The 23,046-nt window shown below is 37.5% G+C and overlaps 1 protein-coding gene across 1 annotated transcript in view; it reads right to left on the reverse strand.

The window, feature by feature from the left end:
• Positions 1-21,468, reverse strand: part of ptprna (protein tyrosine phosphatase receptor type Na) — a 35,733-nt gene extending 14,265 nt beyond the window's left edge. Inside the window, exons 1-12 of the mRNA XM_065292879.2 lie at positions 21,023-21,468; positions 17,570-17,620; positions 12,623-12,733; positions 10,089-10,182; positions 9,754-9,907; positions 9,149-9,461; positions 7,797-7,922; positions 7,214-7,245; positions 4,562-4,842; positions 3,086-3,172; positions 2,904-2,983; positions 2,676-2,740 (exon numbers count right to left, since the gene is read on the reverse strand). Of these exons, the coding sequence (XP_065148951.1) occupies positions 2,676-2,740; positions 2,904-2,983; positions 3,086-3,172; positions 4,562-4,842; positions 7,214-7,245; positions 7,797-7,922; positions 9,149-9,461; positions 9,754-9,907; positions 10,089-10,182; positions 12,623-12,733; positions 17,570-17,620; positions 21,023-21,104 (1,476 nt within the window). The 5' untranslated portion in view covers positions 21,105-21,468. The remainder of the gene's footprint in view (positions 1-2,675; positions 2,741-2,903; positions 2,984-3,085; positions 3,173-4,561; positions 4,843-7,213; positions 7,246-7,796; positions 7,923-9,148; positions 9,462-9,753; positions 9,908-10,088; positions 10,183-12,622; positions 12,734-17,569; positions 17,621-21,022) is intronic.
• Between the last annotated feature and the right edge of the window lie 1,578 nt (positions 21,469-23,046).

Below are 23,046 nucleotides of genomic sequence, written 5' to 3' on the forward strand. Positions count from 1 at the left end.
ATTTTGCCTGAATTCGAGTATACACAGATATAATATTTTCATAAACTTTATAAAAGTAGAATTTAACTTTATTCCTTCCTTGCATATCATGAGAAAGAGAAATTGTAACAGTTATTTTTATATATATACAATTTTTTTTTTTTTTTTACAAATTTAGCCTAAAAATCAGTATCAGTAGTCAGGGTGGTTTAAGTTAAACTTTGTAGGATTTTGAAAAACATTTACAGAACAGATCTACCTTCCTACGCACATTCAATAAAATATACCTATCAAATACGTTATACACGTGAAACATCGACTAATTATAGTTTTTTGTGGCATAATATCCAAGCCTTTAACTGATAATATAATGTAGAGTTTATGAGTTAACAAAAAGAAAAAAGTTTTATGGTCCGATCATAGTGCTTTTAGATAAATAAGTGCTGTTCAAACACAGCGACAAGTAAATTAAATGCAATTTACCTACTTCTGTATGCACGGAAAAAATGATGAAAGGTTTTAAAAACCTCTTCATAATTGAATAAATTATGCCTCATCAAACCACATTTGCATGTATTGCATGTTCAACGACTAACAATGCAAAGACGCCTACATCTACAACATATAGATCATAGCATAGATTGTTTCCATTAATCAAAAAGAATTAAAATGTTTATATCTCAGGAATATGAATGATGATGAATATGACTTTGACATACAACAAGCCATATCTCAGCATGATATGAAACAGCAAAATATGAAACATCTCAGCATCTATGTAGTACAAAGGCCTACAGCATCAGTGATAAAGAGGGTTTGTAGTGAAACAGAACTCACCCACACACATCTTGCTCAGACCGCAAACCTTTTTACATCACACACGCCACGAAAAACGCAGGACCGTCTTTAGTCTCACATTCAAGCATACTCAAAGTCCAAGCATCTCGGTCGGACAAGCAAAGCTCGAGCTACCCCAGCAAAGTGGAGGGAAAGAGTGCCATGTGGGTTCTGCCGGAGCGAAAAGGTAAATGAGTGAAAAATGGAAAGGAGAAAAAAGGGAGGGGAGAGTGAGGGAGCGCCCCGAGAGCTGTGTCCGACTCGTATGAAGGCCTCGCTGCCTCTCAGCCCCATTCAACCAATGCCGCCACTTGTCACATCAAACGGCGTTGCCGTAGCGACAGCTCCACATGTTGCTGATGGTGAAATGGTGGGGTGAGGGGTGGCAGTGATGCCCTGGATAGGCTGTCCATGAGAGTGAGAGAGAGAGAAAGAGAGAGAGAGAGAGAGAGAGAGAGAGAGAGAGAGAGAACAGGCCCAATGCAACAGGAGCAGGAGGGGGTACAACGAATGGGGTGTAAGAAAAGTGCCATGGGCCCAAAAAAGGTTTGTAAGTAATATGGTTTGGCAAGGACATAAATCCTGAGCTTTCACATCTGGAATAATCGCAGAACAGAAGATATATGAGCATGCAGAGACCACGGAGAAAATGCAAAATGATTTATACCTATGATTTATAGAATAATAAGTGTTTGGTGTGATGATGAATAAAGTTTGACTTTACGTTTGTTACTTTAACGCATTAAAATACAATTTTAGCATACAATGTCCCACAGAACGAGCATACATTTCCAAAAGTATCTGCATCAATCTCAGCAGGAGCACCAAAAGGACACTGCTGTGTATGTCGCCGTGGGAGGGAAAAACTTGAATTCATTAAAGAAAGCAAAGAAAGAGACTGACAAACGGAGAAAAGTGAGAAAAAACTGCCTGTGCAGAAAAGCATTTGTCCCCCGATACAAGAGGGACAAAACGGTCAGGTGCAAGCAGGTCTCATTACCAAGGCAGGGAGAGAAAATTATAAGATAAAGGATAGAGACGCACACACGCACGCTCGCCCGCCCGCGCATACGCCGTGCACTTCAGAGCATAGAAAGTGTCACGCCCCACAATGGCACAAGAAAGAATAATTAAAAATATGAGCAGCCGGATGCAACAAAAGACATTATTCTGCATTCAAGGGCCCGCAACAGCTGTACAAAGTGAAAAGGGAGCCGGCAAGGGAGAGCGCTACGCCTCAATATGCGCCGAGCACAAAAGCCACCCAAGAAAGTGGGGGAGAAAGGAACGGGGAGGGGTCAAAAACAGAGGCAACAAAAAGAAAAGGGCCAAAGAATGGCAACGAGGAGAATGGCATGAGACACAGAGAGAAAGAATGAGTCAGGGAGAGAAATGAGGCGCAGCGGGGGGAAATACGCTGAGGATTTGAGACGGGACAACCGTACAGTAGGGACAGTTAAGAGATGAACGGTGAAGATTTTGAAAAAAAAAAAAAACGTTTGGTTTGAAATGCCCTCCTTGTTCGGCGCGGCGTTTAACGCCAAAGTGATTCATGAGAACGCCGAATTACATCACGGTGCGTGATCTGTACATAATAGATGGACAAACTGTAGAATCTATGAATTTCAATGAGAACGTTCAGGGTTTGGTTGATGAGGGCTGTTATGTGGAGAATAATGACCTGTATGGGCAATTCTGCTGCTGACTGACAAGGAAAGAGTGGCTCATTATACCGACCAGTTAACATAATCACTAATCCATAAACCTGCTGATCACAGTGAATGCGGGGGTTTGCGGTTTGCGGATAGGACACACAGGAAGAAACAGAGAGAAACAGAGAGGGAGAGAGAGACGCTTACCTCCCCAACTCCAGTCTGGATGATTTTCAAACCCGTCTCTCCCTCTAGGAAATTCTTCTCGGCTACTGCAACGGCAAAACATTGAGGTTAAAACGTTTGTGTGTAAGCTGATTCATAATTATATAATTAATAAATTCAATGAGCGGATACGACTGAAAAGACAATGTTCCTTTTTAACAAATTATCTCTCTTTCAGTTAACGGCCCGAGTCGGGGGCTTGTCACTCACCTGCTTTACTGGCCACATCCTCAGCGCTGAGATTGAGAGCGTTCTGTCTGATCCTGAATGTCAGGGCTGGACCCACCACGCTGCAGACAGGAGCACATCATATATAGATTTCTCATTTCATTTATTTTTTGATCTTTCAGTGTTTCTCTCTCCAGAAAAACACACACACACACACACTTCACCTTATATTGATGAAACTGCTCGTGGAGAGATGAATTCGCTCTGCCAGACGCTCTAAGAGCTTCACCCCATCATACAGACTTAAAGGACTGGAGGAAAATCACAAGGAAGACAAATCACACAGTCATTTTTATAAAATAATAAATGATTTAAGAAATAAATAATAATTTAATTTTAAGAAACTATAATGCACATTAATATCTCAGATTCTGAAAATCTAGGAGACAAGTGATAAAATCACATGTAGTATAATACATTTGATTAACTAAAGACATTTGAATTGTTTATTATATTTAATGTACCCATGTTGAACATTTTTTTTATAATCAAAGAAATCCCATACCTTTTGCTAAATTTAAACCAGGCCCGTTAACCAATGAATTTCCCTTTCTGATCATTATTTATTGAGACTGACCCTTGAAACCTGTATTTAAAGGATTAGTCCATTTTCTTAAAAACAAATCCAGATAATTTACTCACCACCATGTCATCCAAAATGTTGATGTCTTTTGTTGTTTAGTCGAAAATAAATTATGTTTTTTGAGGAAAACATTCCAGAAATTTTCTCATTTTAATGGTCCTTAATGGACCCCAACACTTAACATTTAACTCAACACTTAACAGTTTTTTTCAACTGAGTTTTAAAGGACTCTAAACGATCCCAAACGAGGCATAAGGGTCTCATCTAACAAAACGTTTGTCATTTTTTTTAATAGTATGCAAATGTGCGTTTCATATATGTAACACGTGACCTTTCTACATCACTTCGCAATTACGTGAGGTCGCACTGGCACGTCACAGGACCGGAGATAGATGAAAAGTTGTGGTTTAAAAATGCATTTTTTTTTCTTGTCGAAAATGACAATCGTTTCACTAGATAAGACCCTTATGCCTCTGTTGAAAAAAACTGTTAAGTGTTGAGTTGAGTGTGAAGTGTTGGGGTCCATTAAAGTCCATTCAAATGAGAAAAATCCTGCAATGTTTTCCTCAAAAAACATAATTTCATCTCGACTGAACAAAGAAAGACATCAACATTTTGGATGACATGGTGGTGAGTAAATTATCTGGATTTTTTTATTTTTAAGAAAATTTACTAATCCTTTAAGATTTGAGTTATATTTTAGCATAACTATAAAAATGCAATAAATTAACTATAGATCAAACATCATAAATATACAGATTTTCCAAAAATAATTACCTATATTTTCAGGTTTGTCATAATATTGCGAGTTATATAACATCATTGCAATATGTAAAACCTATCTATTAAGTATATAAATGTTTACTATTCATTACATTTAAGCAGGAAAGGAAAAGTTCAATGGCTGATTGAACATAAATGAGAAAGGGGGCATGGCAACCAGAAATCAACCTTTACTGAATAAAAGAGGACTGTGTCTAAAAATGTTCAATATCTCCAACAGAGAACATTTCAGGTAAAGTAAATTACACATCATTAAAACTAATGAAACTCATACCTCTGATTAGTGACAATATAGCCATATTCCTCCCTGCTGTTTGCTCCATCTTTAGCTGATTTAAGGACACTGTCTGTTTTCTCTTTCAAATCCAAATCTTTTGCTGACAGCGTGGGTCCCAGTGTGCTCTCACTGTCTTTCTTAGGCAAGGTCACAGGATCCGGTGTGGATGGGGCCGGAGTGGAGGCCCGCTGGTATGTTGGGGTAGAGGGCAGAGCTGAGACAGGTGAGGTGGATTTGCCTCCTTTTTGTGTCACTTTGTCACTACCTTCTACAATCGTCTGTCAAGAAACACATTTTTGGATGCTTTTAAATAAAAACATTTTATTATATGTATAATAAAAATAATAAAAAGCACAAAATAGTAAGCAGGGCTGGAAATGGAGGGGGACTGAGTGGGGAAAGTAGTCCAGAGAGTGAAGTTTAAGGGGGAACAGAGTTCCAGTTCAAAATGTAGTAGATGTCTTTTATCAACGTAATACAGAAGGCTCCAAATCCTATGCAAAACACATTTATAAATATTTTTTTTGTATACAGGGTTATATTATAAACTGTTTCCAACTAGAGTGAATTTCCACCAATGATAAGCAATTCTGAAATGGATAAAACATGTATAACTTCCTTGATATTTTAGATTATTTCGATAAGCGGCAGTGTTGCTTTATAATAATTAGATATGATTATGATATAATGCATTAAAGCAACACTTTGTAGTTTTTTTACCTTAAAATAATATCTTTAAAATTATTTCAGTGGTAGAACTCTTTACTGGATGAATTTTACTACTGCTAAAACCTGAGCATCCTCCTAGTGGCTACAACCACACTTTGTATGTTGTGTGGTTGGAGCACACTGACCTGCTACTTACAGCCCCACGGGCTACCTTACCTGCTCGGTTGACATGGTTTCCAAATTACGTTAACAAATTTACATGTATTGCCCTGTCCACGGCGAGTGTCAATTGTGCTTTTCAACCACACAGGGGAGCTGTGAACCAGTCTTAGAGTGTACTCACACTATCCAAACCAAACCGCGCTCGGACGCGTTTGACCCCCAAAGCCTGGTTCGTTTGACTAGTGCAGGGGTGTCAAACTCAATTCCTGGAGAGCCGGTGTCCCTGGAGAGTTTAGATCCAACCTTAAAGGTGACATAGAATGATTGAACGGAGTATTTATCCTTGTTCTGTGATGTGACATGTAGACAATTTTTTTTTGTGTGTGTCTGTAATGCCTTAGAAGCTTCCTAAAAACCTCTCTCAGATCGCTCTATTAGGGTGGGGGATTTTAAACAAGTGGTTTTGCACCTATTTGGCTCCCCCTACTGGCTTCACTTGCAATCTCATTACTGATTGGCTGACTTTGCTGCCACTCAAAAAATGTAGCCAGTTATTTTAAAGTGGAGGGGCAGTTAGATGCCTGTGATGTCATAAGCATCAGTTTTTCTGATTGGGCCGTTTTCTGGCTGACATTTCTAAAAGAGGAATTTCTATGAGACTGAGATGTTTAGCATGTCTAGCACTTTTTGTATATTTGTGAATGTGGGTAGACTACCATTGTTCAACAAAGACAAGGTAAAAATGGTTTTTCATTCTCTGTCCCCTTTAATCAAAAACACCTGATGCGTTTAATCAAGGTCTTAAGGATTACTAGAAACTTCCAAACAGATGTGTTGGAGCTGGTTGGAGCTAAATTCTGTAGGACACCGGCCCTCCAGGATCTGAGTTTGACACCCCTGGACCAGTGTGATCACTCTGTACCGCGCCCGGGCATGTAAAGGTGGGCTACAGCACAGTTCACTTGGGCTGGGACTTAAGGCTACAGTGTGAGCACAATTGCGGCACGTTTCAAAAGGAGAGACGTCAATAGCACGACCACTCACCTTCATCTGCCTTGTGATTCGTGCAGCAGGGTTACGTGAATGTCCGAGCTGCACACGTGACAGATCAACTAAGGAATGTGATTACATGTGAGAGGGTTGTTTGTCATCGCACGCCAAACGACTCCGAATAAAAAACACAGACCTAACATTACGATGGGTTTCAGTGTTGAGAGACACTTCGTAATGACGAAGGCGTGCCCCGGCTTGGATCGATAAAAATACAATGTGAGTGCATGCATCTGGAAGTAGGGAGATGGGACAATCGTGCTGGGGCATGGCTAGGTATGGTTCGGATAAAATGAGTGCACCCTAACATAGTGGCACTTTAAATTTCCACTGTGTAGGTTTTAGCAGCATCTAGTGTTGAGATTGTGAAATGCACCCAACGGTTCAGTCCACAGCTCACCCTCCATTTTGAAAAACATAGAGAAGCTACGGTAACCACCACAGGACAAACATGTCATTGTCTGAGACAACGTAGTGACAAAATGTGCTCCGTAGAACAGTTTTTCCCTTTAGGACTACTGGAAAAACATGGCGGTGACTTCCATGTAAGGTGTATGTAGATAAAAACGTCTCATTCTAAGATAATACAGTTCATTATGTAAGGTCTTTACACCACTGATAATATACTTATGTATATTATATTGCATTTCCGTCAAGGGATCCTTCTAAAAATCCCACATTGCACCTTTAAAAGCAATATTTATATTGAAAGTGACTGAAGGTTGTTTGAGTATTTACATCAATATTCAAATAGCAAACTGTTCCCACCTCTTTAACTGCGACTGTCCCAGGTGATCGATCTGAGAAAGAAAGATTTATAGAAAAACATTAAACAGTGATTTGTCCATACTTTTATCTGAAATAGGCCTACTTTAGATTTAAAAAATTAAGATTTGCATGCTAAAGGAACAGTCAACCAGCAAAGGTAATCAAATTCGTATGTGATCTTTTCTATGAATTGATTAATTAATCGTAAGACCAATACCTTTTTGAACTGAATTGCTTTTTGTTTTACAATGAAAGATTAAGATATTCAGTAAAAATTGACTTTAAGCTTTAAATAACACACACAAACTACTTTTATACATTAGGTTACATTTTTAAGTTGTGGTATATGTGCTCTAGTGCAGTGGTTCTTAACGTTATTCCTGGAGGCCCACTGCCCTGCACATTTTGTATGTCTCCCTTATTTAACACACCTGATTCAAATCATCAGCTCATTAGAAGAGATCTCCATGAACTGAACTGATTCTGTCAGATAAAAGAGACATACAAAATGTGCAGGGCAGTGGGCCTCCAGGAATAACGTTAAGAACCACTGCTCTAGTGCATCTTTTATGCCACAGCCCACCTGTGTTTTCCATGTTTTGTAGGAGCTGTAGCAGTAGAGTGAGTCTTTTTATTTGCTGAGGGCTCAGGTCTCGTGGGTCCACCCCAAAACCCTCTGACAGACGCCCCAACTGAGCCAGTGTTTCATCTGTAACAAACAGGCAACATACAAACCCTAAGTAAAAAAATTGTGGATTTGCATTAAATTGTTGCAATTCTATTCTAACGGTCAACTAAAACCTACAAAATCATATGACAAAGGTCAAAATACACAAACAAACTCTGATTCTAAAACAATAAATAACTAATAATAAATAAATAAATACTATGACAAGCTACATTTCAAACTTTCAACAAAGCTATACACTTATTTCCTAGATAGGGTTTAGATTAATCCAGGACTAGGCCTTAGTTATATAAGTTAAATTAAAGGAAAACACCACCATTTTCAATATTTTACTATGTTCTTACCTCAACTTAGACAAATTAATACATACCTATCTTTAATTCAATGCGTGCACTTAATCTTTGTACAGTGCGTCGTGAATGTGTTAGCATTTAGCCTAGCCCCATTCATTCCTTAGGATCCAAAAAGGGATGAATTTAGAAGCCATCATGTTTTCCCTATTTAAAGACTGTTACATGAGTAGTTACACGAGTAAGTATGGTGGCACAAAATAAAACGTGGCGATTTTTTAAGTGGATAAAAAATGAGAACTATATTGTATGGCGAAAGAGGACTTAGTTTGCAGCACTTCGACCTCGGTGCACAGTAACATCAGCACTCCCGACTACTCCCCCTCCCGCTCAAACTTCTGTCAATATTACTGCGCCCGAGGTCAAAGTGATGCAAACTAAGTACTCTTACGCCATACAATATAGTTCTCATTTTTTTTTCGCCTAAAAATCGCCACATTTTGTTTTGTGCCACCATATTTACTCGTGTAACTCCTCATGTAACAGCCTTAAAAAGGGAAAACATGGAAGTGTTTGGTGGCTTCTAAATTCATCCCTGTTTGGATCCTAAGGAAAGAATGGGGCTTGGCTAAATGCTAACACATTCACGACGTGCTGTACAAAGATTAAGTGCACGGATTGAATATAAATATGTATGTATTAATTAATCTAAATTGAGGTAAGAACATAGTAAAATGTTAAATACGGTGGTGTTTTCCTTTAAATAGTTTACAAACAAACCTTACAAAAAAAAACAATACTGATGTGCATCTTGAAACAAAACAATGGCACTGATATATGTCAGTACAAGCTGCTTTTAAATGAAGGCAGCTCAAACATGCATTTTAGTCTAGGGCTAGGATAAACTCTGTCCGCTCATTATAAAGCTAACAGACATGACATCAGACTGAAACTCACCATCAAGACCAGCGAGAGAGCTGTAGTCCTGCGGGACTTTCTTGTTAGTAGGCCGGGATGAGCTAGGTTGCTCCTGTAGGGTGTAGTCCTCTCCGTACTCCAACGGAAAATCTAGATCTTCATAGTATGGGGCGGCAGGGAGGGCTGCTGCCCCCCTGTGGCGAAAAGAGGGTTGTGAGGAGGAGAGATAGAGAGACAGGGCATCTTCCAGGAGCTGACGGTCTCTGTCTCGTTGCTGAGATCCGGCTCCAGAGGAGGGTCGCTGGTATCCCCCCACACTGGTGTGAGGATGGAGAGAATGGGTCATGTCATCCTGTTAAGGAACAATGAGAACAATGAATTAAACAGGCATTCAGAACGATCAGTAAATCTGTGCTTGCAGTCTCATGCTAGTTTCCAGGAACAAATGCACATGTATACTTTTTTTATATAACAGACCAGAGATAGTTGTCAGACAGTGACAACCATTAATGGTACCATTATTGGAAATGTTCAGTAGCCAAAAACTTGAATGTATTGTCTTAAATACAATAATTATCCTTAAGAGTCAACACACACCAAAAATATTCACTGTATTATAAATAAATATAGCACTGCAGTTTTACCTGTAGATATGAATATGGGTCCATAGGTAGGGCCTGCATCCGAAGTGAGGAGGACTGATGGGGGTCTAAGATCATATAGTCCATATAACTCTGAGCTGGTCCAGGTTCAGTGTTTGAGCTAGTGTAACCCTTCTTAGCTGCGGGCTGTGATGACCTACAATATTCAGTCAATAAACACTAAATCTACAAGAAGATCTGGCGGTTGATTTCATATGATGTCTCACACTGTTATTAGGTTTTCCAGCAATAATAGCTTAAACAGTATTTATTAATGGATCTGATATGGTCCATTATGAACATTATCATTGGATTGTTTTTGATATACTGGTACTCACTGTGCATTCTGGGTCTTTTGTGTGCGCGTGTGAGGAATACGACTCAGCTCTTTAGCAATAATGTGCTGGGTGATGTCATTCTGCCAGGAGAATCCTGCACACACATACAAACACTTCATGCAAACCCACTGTAAGAAATGATCTGCAAACAACATGTTAAGTTATCACAAGTCAAAACTTAAAAAAGTAAACTTAAAAAACAAGCTATTTTAACTTTTTTACAGTGAGATGACAGGAAACATCTAATCGGTGGCTTTATTACCAGAGGAAATCAGTGTATGTTTTGGTGTGGGTGTGCTTTTCACCTTGAAAAGAAGTACTGTATGAAACCTTAGATGCCAAATCATGCATGCGATCGATCCAGCTCGACACTGAGATGGTAATGTAATCAATTGCTTGTTTTTTACTTTAGATCTTATGTGGAAAACGTTCACAATCAGATAGCAACTGAAAGTACTTCTTTTCTACAAACTTCAAAAATTTATAAAAATCAATAAGGTGTCAAATATTGGAATTCTCTGAAATGTTTGTTTATATTAAAATGTATGCATTTACATTTTCAGTTAGTGCACTTAAGATATACATTTTAACAGTACATCTATTCCCGGATTAAGTGCAATACTTAGCTTTGCTGTCTGTACTTCCACCATCATCTTTGTTTCTAATATATCAGACAGCATGTTATGTATGCAATTTTTTTTTAAGTTAAAATATGATTACAATCCTATAATTATCTCTACAGTTGGTATTGCTAAAGTACAGTACATCTACTGCAATAACAAAGTGTATTTTATAATTTTACATTTCTTTATCCCTTATATCTGTAATGTTTTTTCTTATGCCTCTGTTTGTTTGTAATGTATTTTCTGTGAAGTTGCTTTACAAAATTTGCTGAATTTATTTTATATTTATTTGAGTAAAGCTTGTACAAAAAACTGTTACAAGTTTGCAAAAAAAGGTATAATTAAAAAACAGCCAAAACAGTGTTGTCATTTTAAAAACCACATTCAAGTAGTGATGAAAATAAATACCAGTGAATAAATCTATTGCTCCATTTATCAGCCAGACTGTAAAAAAATCATCAACACAAGTTGTTGTTTTTTTAACTTTGACTTAACAAATAAAGTTTCAACTTGTTTATAAGTTATATCAACTATTTTTTGTCAAAAACTTAAAATAGTCAATTCAATTTACTTGCATAACCAAATTGATTAAATATGCAGTGCACTTTTTTTAGAGTGCACCATCTTTTCAGATTTATAATGCCATTGGATAGTGCCCCATTTTACTGTAAGTGCATCCATCAATCAAAAACTAATCCATACAGTTATTAAATGTTTTCTGAGGCAAAGCCTTTCACCTGATCTAAACCCTCTTACAAACACGCATATGGCCATAGTTTATAATCTTGGAAATACAAATGTTTCCTTACAAAAAACAATCACTTCAGTTTGAGGGTGTGTAAAATGAGTTAATTTTCATTTTGTAGTAAACTATCCCTTTAAAGGCATGGTGTATGATTTTTGAAAAACACTTTGGAAAAGGCACTCGGGCCAAGTACCAAAACACACTTGTAGCCAATCAGCAGTAAGGTGCGTGTCACTCTAAAAATGGCTGGGTTATTTTTGACCCATAATGGGTAAATATTGGTCAGAACATGTGCTGGGTTAAAAATTACCCAATGTTGGGTTGTTGTTATGCAACTATGGGGTATAATAACCCAGCAGTTGGTCAATTTTCAACCCAGCAAGTATTCTGTCAACTATTTACCCATTATGGGTCAAAAATAACCCAGCCATTTTTAGAGTGTACTAACCAACATCGTTGCCTGGGTTGCATTTGTGTGGGGCTACACAGTCTCACGGAGGTTTGTGATATAGTCACGTACATTTTTTATTCTTTTTTCATGATATTATCACAAGTTTTCACATTTGTTCATGATCGTATAACAAATTTTATGTTTTTGTGTGATTATCACGTATTGGTTACTCAACAGCTTTTTCCTATTTTCAAACCATTGTCGCTTTAGTTTAGGGTTAGATTTGGTGTTTGCATTAGAATGTCACTTTGTGTATTGGTTTATACTTTATTTTCGGATTTATTTTGTTATATGTCGCCTGGTGTTGGGTTTAGAGTTGTGTTTGGGTAAGGATGTCATTTTATGTAAATCTAACCCTAAACCTAAGTGACAATGGTAAGAAAATAGGACAAAACAGTTTAGTAACCAATGTGATAATCACACGAAAACAGGAATTCGTTATACGATCACAAAAAATGCGGAAATTTGTGATAATATCACAAAAAAAAATTCAATAATTCACGTGACAATATAACCACATTTCGTGAGACTGGATTGTGTGGGGCGGGTCTATCAAAAGAAGGTCCATATTCTATTGGAGTAGGGGCGTGTTTGTTTAGGTGATTTCAAATGTCAACATTGATTTTTAGAGATCATGCACCCCGCCTTAAATTTAACACAAATTAATGAAAAACAATTTATTAAATAATTTAATGTGTATGTGCGATTAACGTACCCTGAATCATTAACTGCTTGAGCACTTCCTGTAGTCTCTGAAGAACAGGAACAGAGACCTGGTACTGAACCTGATCATGTCTGGAGCTCCGACACTGCCCAAAGAGCCTGTCTGTTACACAAACACACACACACATCATTCAGATTTAACACATATCCAAAACTACACTAGATAAACATTCTTTATACAATCTTTTTGATGTCAAAAATAAATAATTTGCCTATGAGCTACAGCATCCTCAAAGGTTACTGTCAGTAAAAGAGATGTATTTTAATGTATGGTGACTGTAAACACATCAAAATGCCACAACCAAAATATCCCATAAATGAAAAATTAGATAACAAACACCCATAGGATATTCAGCCCCCGCACACACACTCATACACACTCACTTCCTACACATAAACCACTGACTCATCTCTGACTAAACCTCCAGTTATGTGGTTTAAAAAAAGGACTGAGTTGATCCCCTAACACATACTGTATGAGCACAAACCCAACCATTTTCTACCTCTCAGAGCAGGTCTTTCATCAACATGACTCACGGCTATTTATAGTACAGATGGAGATGTGAGAGGACTACAGGGGAGATAGATCAGTTGACCTGGGGCATGGAAATACACAGCAGATTATTACATCGTAACAGGAGTGACCCAGTAGAACTGATGTCACACCCTCGCTTTGGTCAAGCGAAGGTGTAACTCACACAGGGCACACAGACTAAACTTATCATGCATGCATCCTCTCTCAAAATGTAAACATAAAGAATCATGACAGATGTCTTTCACGTGTTCTTCAGAATTCCCTTTTGTGCCATACCATACAATATTTAACCCATAAATGTACAGTGGACACAGACCAACGAACACATTCATACAGTGCATACATAATTAATAAATGTTTTGTTATTTTAATAGCTCTGAGCCATAAAACAAGTAAAATCAAAAGATAGATATACATTTATTGCTCTATTTCCATTATTTATTTCACCAAGATGTCTTTGTTACATGTTACACTTACTATAGTATACTCTTTAAAATAAAGGTGCTATAGAGCAGTGGTTCCCAAACCTTTTCAGTGTGTGGCCCCCCTTGTGTATGGTGCATTCTTTTTTGCGGCCCCCCAAAGAAAATTTGTGACAGAAACTGTTCTAAAACTCAACATTTAAAAAAAAAAAACATTAAATTATACAAAAAGTAGTGCTTTTGGTTAGTAGCCTTATTTTTTTTAAGGTTTAATTACACAGAATTCATGATAAATTAATGTATTTCATAAAATGTCATAAAACTGGGGCCCCCCTGGCACCATCTCGCGGCCCCCAGTTTGAAAACCACTGCTATAGAGGAACCATTTTTGGGTGAATGCTTCCAAAAATAACCTTTAAAAACCTATCTGTTTAAAAAAAGGTTCTTGTACTGTTGTAGGTTCTTTGTGAACCCAAAATGTTTTTTCTATGGCATAACTGTGATGTGTCTGACCCATAGTTGAGTCAAAAGGGATGAACCCAACCTGGTAGGTTGTAATTTTAAACTACAGTATGCTACTGTATGCCCATTGTTAAATATAAACATTTTCTGGGTTAATTTAACCCAACGACTGGATTTGTCCCTCTATGACCAAACACTGCATTTAAAAGAATCCAGCATTTTTTTTATTACATTTTTTTTTATTTTAGTGTTAGTGTAATATCATTAACATCATGCATAATACATGCAACTAACATTAAACCAAATCCTAATCCTAACACATTTTCACTCATGGTTGTGTGACAGAACCAACTGTTGGGTTATAAATAAACCTATGCTGGATTGCTGTTACCCAACCACAGGTTGAAACAAGCCAGCATTTGGGGCAAAACCACCCAGCATATGTTTATTTATAACCCAGCAGTTGGTTCTGTCCAGTATTTATCCAACTGTGGGTTAAACCAACCAAGTTTTTTTTAAGAAAATAGTAAGTGTATGTTGTTAATTAATATATAATTACACTGTAACACGGACACCTTAACAAAAACCAGATGTCTAACTAAAGTCTATAAACTCGCCAAACAGAACTTGAACAGCAAACAATAATCATCAGACTGAATAAATACAAATACGAATGAATGTTAAAGGAATAAATATGAATAAAGTTTTTTATCTATATAATAAATCTATGAATATACAGTGTACATTATCAACCCATGTCGTCAGTTTATGAGCCTAGAAACACAGAAGCCAGATAAACGTCATTGTATTTTCAAGACCAGGCTTTGAAACGCATCTGAAAGAGACCTTTGGGTCTTTGTCAACGCTTCTGAATGTGCAGGTATACGCGTGGATATGTAAATGTACGAGTGCGTACGAGTGCGGCAGAGACGTGATTGTGTGCGTAAGCATAGGGTTGTGAGTCATCAGTGATTGTGGGGGTGTACTCCCAGCATCCATGAGCTTGATGATGTCACCGTTACCAAGGGGACGTGAACCAGGAGTGGGTGGGGCTTGATGGTGAGAGAAAAGAGCAGGTGACAGAATACTAGTGGCTCATGGCTTGTGTAGTACACGCTTAGGTAAATCCCAGGGACGAGTAAAAAAAACGAGGATATGTGAAACTATCCTTCCAGTCATTTTTAGATGACTGCAGTCTTGTACAATAAGATAACACTTATAATAAGGTTGTATTTGTTAACACTAATGCATTAGTTAACACAAACTAACAATAACAATGTTAATAAAAATGTTAATTTTAGTTAATGCCAATACAATTGTTCATGTTAGTTAATTCTGCATTAACTAATGTTAACAGTTATTTATTAGGGCCCGAGCACACCGGGGTGTGAGGACCCTATTGTTCTTCAATTAGTTATTATTATGCATATATGTATTTGTATATGCATGAGTTAAAATTAATAAATACTGTAAAAAGTATTGTTAACTATTAGTTCAGGTTAGCTAATGCATTAAAATACAAACTTACTGTAAAGTGTTACATACATAGCAGTGTTTATTCAAGACTGATATCAAAATAAATGTAATGCACAGTGGGATAGTGTTGCATTTAATTGCATGTAGACATTTTGCAATTTTAACATTTAAAAGAAACAACAGCTGCGTTATTTCAATGTAACTGTAAGCAAATGTGTGCCATTGGCCTTGTTTACTCTTTTGTACATCATTGGGTTATAAATCCATGTTGAATTTAAGTGCATGCTGTCTTTAAAACAAGAGGTTGGCAGTCCAGTGCTACAAAATTCAGGAAATCTTCTTTCAAACAAGTATTTTAAATATATTATGCTATGCTTGGGCAGTAATATGGTATACCGTGGTATTTAAAAAATAGCAAAGGTATCAGTTTCAATACCGTCATAAAAAAACAATGCACTTATATAGCAGAAAACGATCAAATATTAAATATAATTTATTTAACGCCTAAAATGCGGATGCGTGGTTGTGCAACTAAAAGGTGAACGCGAATGGGTCTGTTTGCACTTTTTTATAAGCTGCTCTTTGCTATTAAAAGTTGTTCGGGCAATGTGATTTAATTAAATTGATTTGTGTGTGCATCAGCGACGCAAGAAAGTTAAGAAAAGTTAAACTTTATGCAAATGTCGAACGAATTACGGGAGCGACTCCCAATGAGAACGAAGCAGTGGAGTTCACGTCATCCTTCTCTTGTCAGGTACTGGCGTGGATGGTACTCATTTGTTTATGACAAGCAGATTTAGAAACGGCTCAAAAAAAGAGACGGGCGACACGTAAGGGATAATGTAGAGGCAGCCGGTAGTTATCGGGAAATAAGCCCCGACAGTGTGATCAGGACCCGACGCGAAGCGGAGGGTCTTGTATCACACTGAAGGGGCTTATTTCCCGATAACTACCGGCTGCCTCTACATTATCCCGCTTATTACACGGCTACTTGCCACATAAGAAAAAAAACTGGACATGAATATGAATTTGAAACATTTTATTGGCATATTTGTTTTAAATTAACATTTTTATCCTTCAGCGAAACTTTGCACAGATGCATAAAATGATCATAATACCTTATTAAGATCCTCTGCTTCATACTTGTCTGTCTCCATTTTTTCTCTTTTAACCAGTCTTTGAGAAGTTTTAATGCCCATTCTGTATTTTTTTGTGTGTTGGCTTCGTAGCTGTCATGCTCTATTTTGTCAAGTTCAGTCTCAGTAAGCTGTCTGTGTCTTGTCGTTGTTCGTTCTTCTATCCACTGTTTAAATGTTTTGTTTTTTCTGTACATGTTAAAATTATGGTTGTCCAGTGTTTGTCACAAGATGGCGCCAAACAGTAATCTTTATTGGCGCGGAGCGATTTTAAACATACAAGTAGTACCGGCTATGCGTTATTACTTTGGAGCGGTTATTATTTGAAAAGAACGAACCTGCAAATGTCTCAACTGACCAATCAGAATCAAGCATTCCAGAGAGCCGTGTAATAAGCAGCGATAACGTCGCTGGCTGTCTGAACGAGGGGTTACGTCATCATTTTATAATTACTCACGGTAATACCGTATACCGAGGTAAAACAGGGGGGAGGTTTGACGGTATCAAAATTTGGAAACCGCCCAAGCCTATATTATGCCAAAATCTATTTTGCAGTAAATTGCAAAAGTGATATCAGACTTTTGGACCCCACAGAATCTCTTAGTTAAGTCTTAGTTAAGATCTACATGACGTGTTGACACAAATACCATTCCTGTTCCACCATACGCCAACACAATGTTCATTACTGTTGACTAATGTGAACAGATTGAAGTGAAACTTCCTGTAGTGTAAATGATTTAGCCATGTGTATGTGGCTTCCACGTCTTAGCAGGATGTAGCAGAGCTGTTGGGTCATATAATGATCATCGCAGATGCTACAGGAACATCAACCGGCCCATATCCATGTGTGTCAGAACTACAGAGATTTATATATCTATGCAATAGTGCTCAACTAGTGTGATACTCACCATCAGAGCAAAACTGCTCCCTGGAGCACAGCCTCTTCTCAAACAAACAGCCTAAATTTGAGACAGAGAATAATAAGAATAAGCAGGATTACATTATAATTAAAAAAAAAATCTGAACTGGACTCACTGGAATGAGATTTACATCTTAAAACACAAAAACATTTAAAGAATAACTTATATATCAATAACAAGAGTCCTTTATTCATTATGGCCTATAATGGCAGCAGATAGCTTTGCTTTTTAAGATGCAGAACTGCTGCGTAGGCTGATGAAATGAGGAGGAAAGATCTTGGCATGTGTTGAACGCAGCTGATCAAATAAAAATGGCAACATGACTACCAGTGAGCATGACCTAACTGTGCTTGACTGTGTATATGGGTGTGTATGTTTGTCTGAAGCGTGTGTGTGTGTGTGTGTGGGAAACACCAGGCTGGCCAACAGCACTGCTGTCTGGGGAACTGAGCAGGACAAACACAGATAAAACCTCAAAGGCTGATAAAACTGAGGAAGAACAAAGCCAGAACTGGCATTAAAACAGATGCAGACACTTTAAAGGTTATGAAGCACACAGTAGAATGACACATACAGCAACCAAAGCAAGCAGCAGAAAAAAACACCTCTTATAATATAAATGCAAATCTGCTCATTTCCACCAGCCTTAAAGTCTTTATGAAATCAAAATGAATGTTTTTTGACTTGACTAGTGAGAATAGTTAACTTACAGTCTCTGACTTCTGCAAATAAGGACCAGTGATTTTTATGACATCATTCAGCTTCTCATCAGATTTCAGGCTGGGAGGTAACTAAACGCTCTTGGCTATTTGATGTGTCCCACCCTGATTGGAAATTATGTCAATACAATAAACAAATAGGCGCATTTCAAGGCACTTTAGTTGGTCTTTAAAAGTCAGAAAATGTAGAAAACTTAACGTGACAGGAAGAGTCAGCCTGACATTTCCATATTTCTGATTGTTGAGTCACCACGTTAGTAAAAAACACAAAAGCATCAGACACAGTTTTACATTGGACTAATAATAAAAACTGCACTGACATCAAAGACATAAATATACCCAAGTTTAGACTCAAACAAACAAACATTGCAAATGTTGTCTTAAAAAACAATGTCCCAAAAATCCAAATGTCATCTTTATGGTTTGGCATATCTTTGCAATGCATTACGTTTTCTTTTTAAATTAATATTTTGTTTATTCATATGAAGGAGTTTATACATTAAACAATGTTATAACCCATAATCATTACTTTTTAACAACTGCACTAGATGAATGTTAGTGTTCTCAGCACATTTCTGTTCCTGAAGTGTGGGCTAGCATATGGACATATTGAGTCACTGCTTCCTAAAACAAGCAATCAGTGTCATAAATTGAGAGACAGAAGCGCCTGGTATAAAAGGGAGGTGGGTGTAAAAATGTCAGGGGGATTGCAAACACCCTTGTTAGTGACATCAAAAACGACAAAGTCAAATAGTCTACTGTACACTAGGGCTGGGTATCGATTCAGATTTTCCAGATCGATTCGATTTCGATTCACAGGCTATCAACTCGATTCGATTTCGATTCTCAATTCAATTTTCGATTCCGGTTCTTGGGGTGGTTTTTATACTCAATTCTCGATTCAACTCAATGAATATAGATTTAATACAAATACTATGTTAATAAAAAGAACAGTGAACAGCAGGTTACAAGTGGGAAATTAATAAAATTGATGAAGCACCTGAAACCATGAATGAATGACAGGCTTGCCTCTCGCTCCTTGGTAACATCGCGCAAGGCAAAAAAAAGGGTGACATCTAGTGAAGAAGAATAGTAATTCTATTAACGTTAATCTTTCAGAAACAAATATGAAAGAAAAAAAATGGATTCTGCTCTTTGAGAATCGATTCTGAATCGACCACGTTTTAAAAAACGATTAATCGAAAAATCGATTTTTTTGCCCAGCCCTACTGTACACTATCAGAAAAAAGACACAAATGTTGTCAGTGCGACTGTACCTTTTATTAAGGTCCTAATATTTACCATTTGGGACAGATATGTACCTTTGAGGTAGCAGCTATGTGCTACTAAAGTGTGTACCAAAGGCACCAATATGCACCTTTTGGGTACAAAAGTGTACTTTTAAAAATGTACCACAACTTTTGTACTTTCTTGTACCTATTATTCTGAGAGTGTACCTGAGGATGTTTGGACCATAAGTAAATTAAAATTCTGCTGTTTAGCCCTACCATATTGAAATTACAGTTGTAAATTTACACGTAGGGGTGTTTGCTTTGCCTCTGGCTTCATACTCCCCCTGCCTGGGTTAAATTTGCAAGAACAACCGACTGGATCCACATGAATAAATAATTGGACACAAAATATTGATTTGAAATACTTTGTTGGCTCATTTGTAACAAATTCAAAACAGGCATGCGAGACAGCGGAGTAATATCACAGGTCAAGATGTCTCGCGTTACCCGGATGAGCGGTGTGTTATCAGTTTCAGCGTTTGTTATTGGGGAATAACCGACTTCTTAATGTCGCGATTGGCCAATCAAAATCGAGTATGCTAGAGCGCCGAGTGATAAGCACGAATAACGCAGGAATAAACGAAATAACAGCGGACTTGTGAAAAAAAACGCACGGGAATCAAAGTGATACTTATCAATAAGCACGCTAATACGACATAGATTATTCAGGAGCACGATTTGTTTTTCTTATAGGGGTCACTGTTTCCGTTTCGCCGACGTGTCGCCAAGGATACTACAGAGAAGAAAATGGTGTTTCTATTGACTAAAAAATGGATGGAAAGTAGGCTAATGAACATTGTTTTGTTGCTAACATGACAATGTTTTAATTAAGGTGAAAGGGACATACTAGGGATTTAAAGCTTGTTAAACACAAAATGAATGAATGCTTTGAAAAATAACTAATCTGAATTCTGCCCCTCTCCGTGGTGCTGAAACGCTCCCATGCAGCTGAATGACTGCTTGTCTCCAGGCAGCCCAGTAACACCAGTTGCGTGATGACTGGAAACAGTTCGCTTTACCATTCAGACCAATAAAACTTCCGTTGCATGTGTAAAATAAGTAGTTCCAGTGCCCTGGTAAATCAGTTATCGTGGCAGGACTTGACCACTATACAGCTAAACAACGTATGGGAACAGACAAAATACACTCAAGACTGCAAAGATTGCAAAGACACATCTTGATCCCACGTCAAATAAACGCAAAAAGGCCCATGAGCTAAAGCGAGTTGCTGTATTTGCAAGCACTTTCTTGCAGGTTGCTACAAAGAGGCAAATTAGAAACATCCAGACAACTAATTGACACAGGCCTTAAAAAACCACACCAGTGCACAATGTCTGTCTCATTGGTCCATATGCCATGAAACTGAAATGCTGTCAATCGATTTGTGCATCTTTCCATACATCTCACCAAGACTTTCTCACGCTACGTACCGTATTTGCCTGCCATCCCGAGCTGGTGTAATACGGTCATGATAAACAGAGCTCTCCATACTCTTGGATGCATCATGTTCATTATCCACAGGACTGAAGTCAGCAAGCGTTGTTTGTTTCGCCCTCCGTCAGGAACCTAAATCCACATTTTGTCTGTCGTTGACGCAGGCTTGTGCTAAAGGATTGTAGCACAAGTGATGGGCGCGTCAGGTAAGAGATATTAAATGTGGGCTTTGGTTTTTGGCAATCATAAACACACGAAGACATTTACGGCTGTACGGAAAATATGGTGCGGACCCGGAGCGGGAGTCACGCAGCTCTGCCTGCTGAGATGTGGCGGAGACCCGCAATTGCGTCATAGCGAGCCCAAGAGACTTATGTGGAGTCCTTTAATCTTTTTCTTTGATATGTGATTTTTTTTTACTACTTATGTACACTGGCTCTTTTTATCATTCCTTTATCCCCTTTCTTGTGACGTAAATGTCATTTTGATGTTTTTTGTTGCTGCTGTTGGTCTCACTAAAATGTGGTGTAGCCTATATTTCTTCAACAAATTGTTAACATTTTTATATGTTACTGATTATTGCCTTGTTTGCTGATAATGGCTGTATATTGTGGTGTAAAAACAAAAATCATGGAATCTTGTATGAGTGTTATATGGAGGAAGAAAAAGGTCAACATAACTACAGCCTATACATTATTATATACACACTATATTCTAGCTAGTTTACCTATAAAAAATAATGGGTTTTTGATGTTGTGGTTAAATAACATGTTTGGGGACTGCAGAAGCTAATATTTTTACTTGTTATAATTTATATAACCGCACAATATAAATGGTATAGTAAATTGATGCTATAATATTATATATGTTAGCAATTAAAGGGATAGTTTAGCCAAAAATGAAAATTCTGTTATTATTTACTCATCCTTATAAACCTGTATGAGTTTATTTATTCTGTTGAACACAAAAGGTATTTTGATAAATGATTGTATAAGCAGGGATAGGCAATATTTTTGATATGAATACGTATTTCAAATACAAAGTATTTTGTAATTTGTATTATTGATAGGGTTGATGAAAATTTTGCATTTTTAAAATACTGTAAAATACTTTGTAAGAAGTCTACATGATGACATCATAGAAATGTGGCCTCTGATTGGTGCCTGCTGAAAAGTTTGCCCAGCTCCAGACCAGAAAATTGATCCGTATGAAAGGTGGTGGTCAAGGTAAGAAATGTGCAGGCTTCCAGCTTTTCATGATTTTTTTCCATAATTTGCTATAATTTTTAACAGTTCATGTTGTTTTAGTAGGCTATAGGCTAAATAGTTTAGCTTGCTACTTTCAGCCTGTGTTGGTTGTGCACGAAAAACATAAAGCGTGTCTGTGTTTTACAACAACAACAACTGGGATTTTAAAGGAAAACACCACAGTTTTTCAATATTGTACTATGTTCTTACCTCAACTTAGAAGAATTTAAGGTGTAGCGGAGGATTTTCTCAAATTTGAGAAAAGAACCGCCTTCTTCACTTTTTAAAAAAATGCAATTGAACAACACTCCTGATTGACAACTAGAAGGACCAATAGTCTTGATGATCCACCCGGAGAAAGAAAATCCTCCGCAATACCTTCAATACATACCTATCTTTTTTCAATGCGTGCACTTAATCTTTGTACAACGCGTCGTGAATGTGTTAGCATTTAGCCTAGCCCCATTCATTCCTTAGGATCCAAACAAGAACAAGAACATGAATTTAGAAGCCACCAAACACTTCCATGTTTTCCCTATTTATAGACTGTTACATGAATAGTTACACAAGTAAGTATGGTGGCACAAAATAAAACGTGGCAATTTTTTAAGCGGATAAAAAATTAGAAGTATATTGTATCCTCTGTTTGGATCCTAAGGAATGAATAGGTCTAGGCTAAATGCTAACAATTTCATGACGCGCTGTACAAACACTAAGTGTATGCATTGAAAAAGATAGGTATCTATTAATTTTTCTAAGTTGAGGTAAGAACA

The sequence above is a fragment of the Paramisgurnus dabryanus genome, chromosome 15 (assembly GCF_030506205.2).
Source record: "Paramisgurnus dabryanus chromosome 15, PD_genome_1.1, whole genome shotgun sequence".
Taxonomy (NCBI): Eukaryota; Metazoa; Chordata; class Actinopteri; order Cypriniformes; family Cobitidae; genus Paramisgurnus; species Paramisgurnus dabryanus.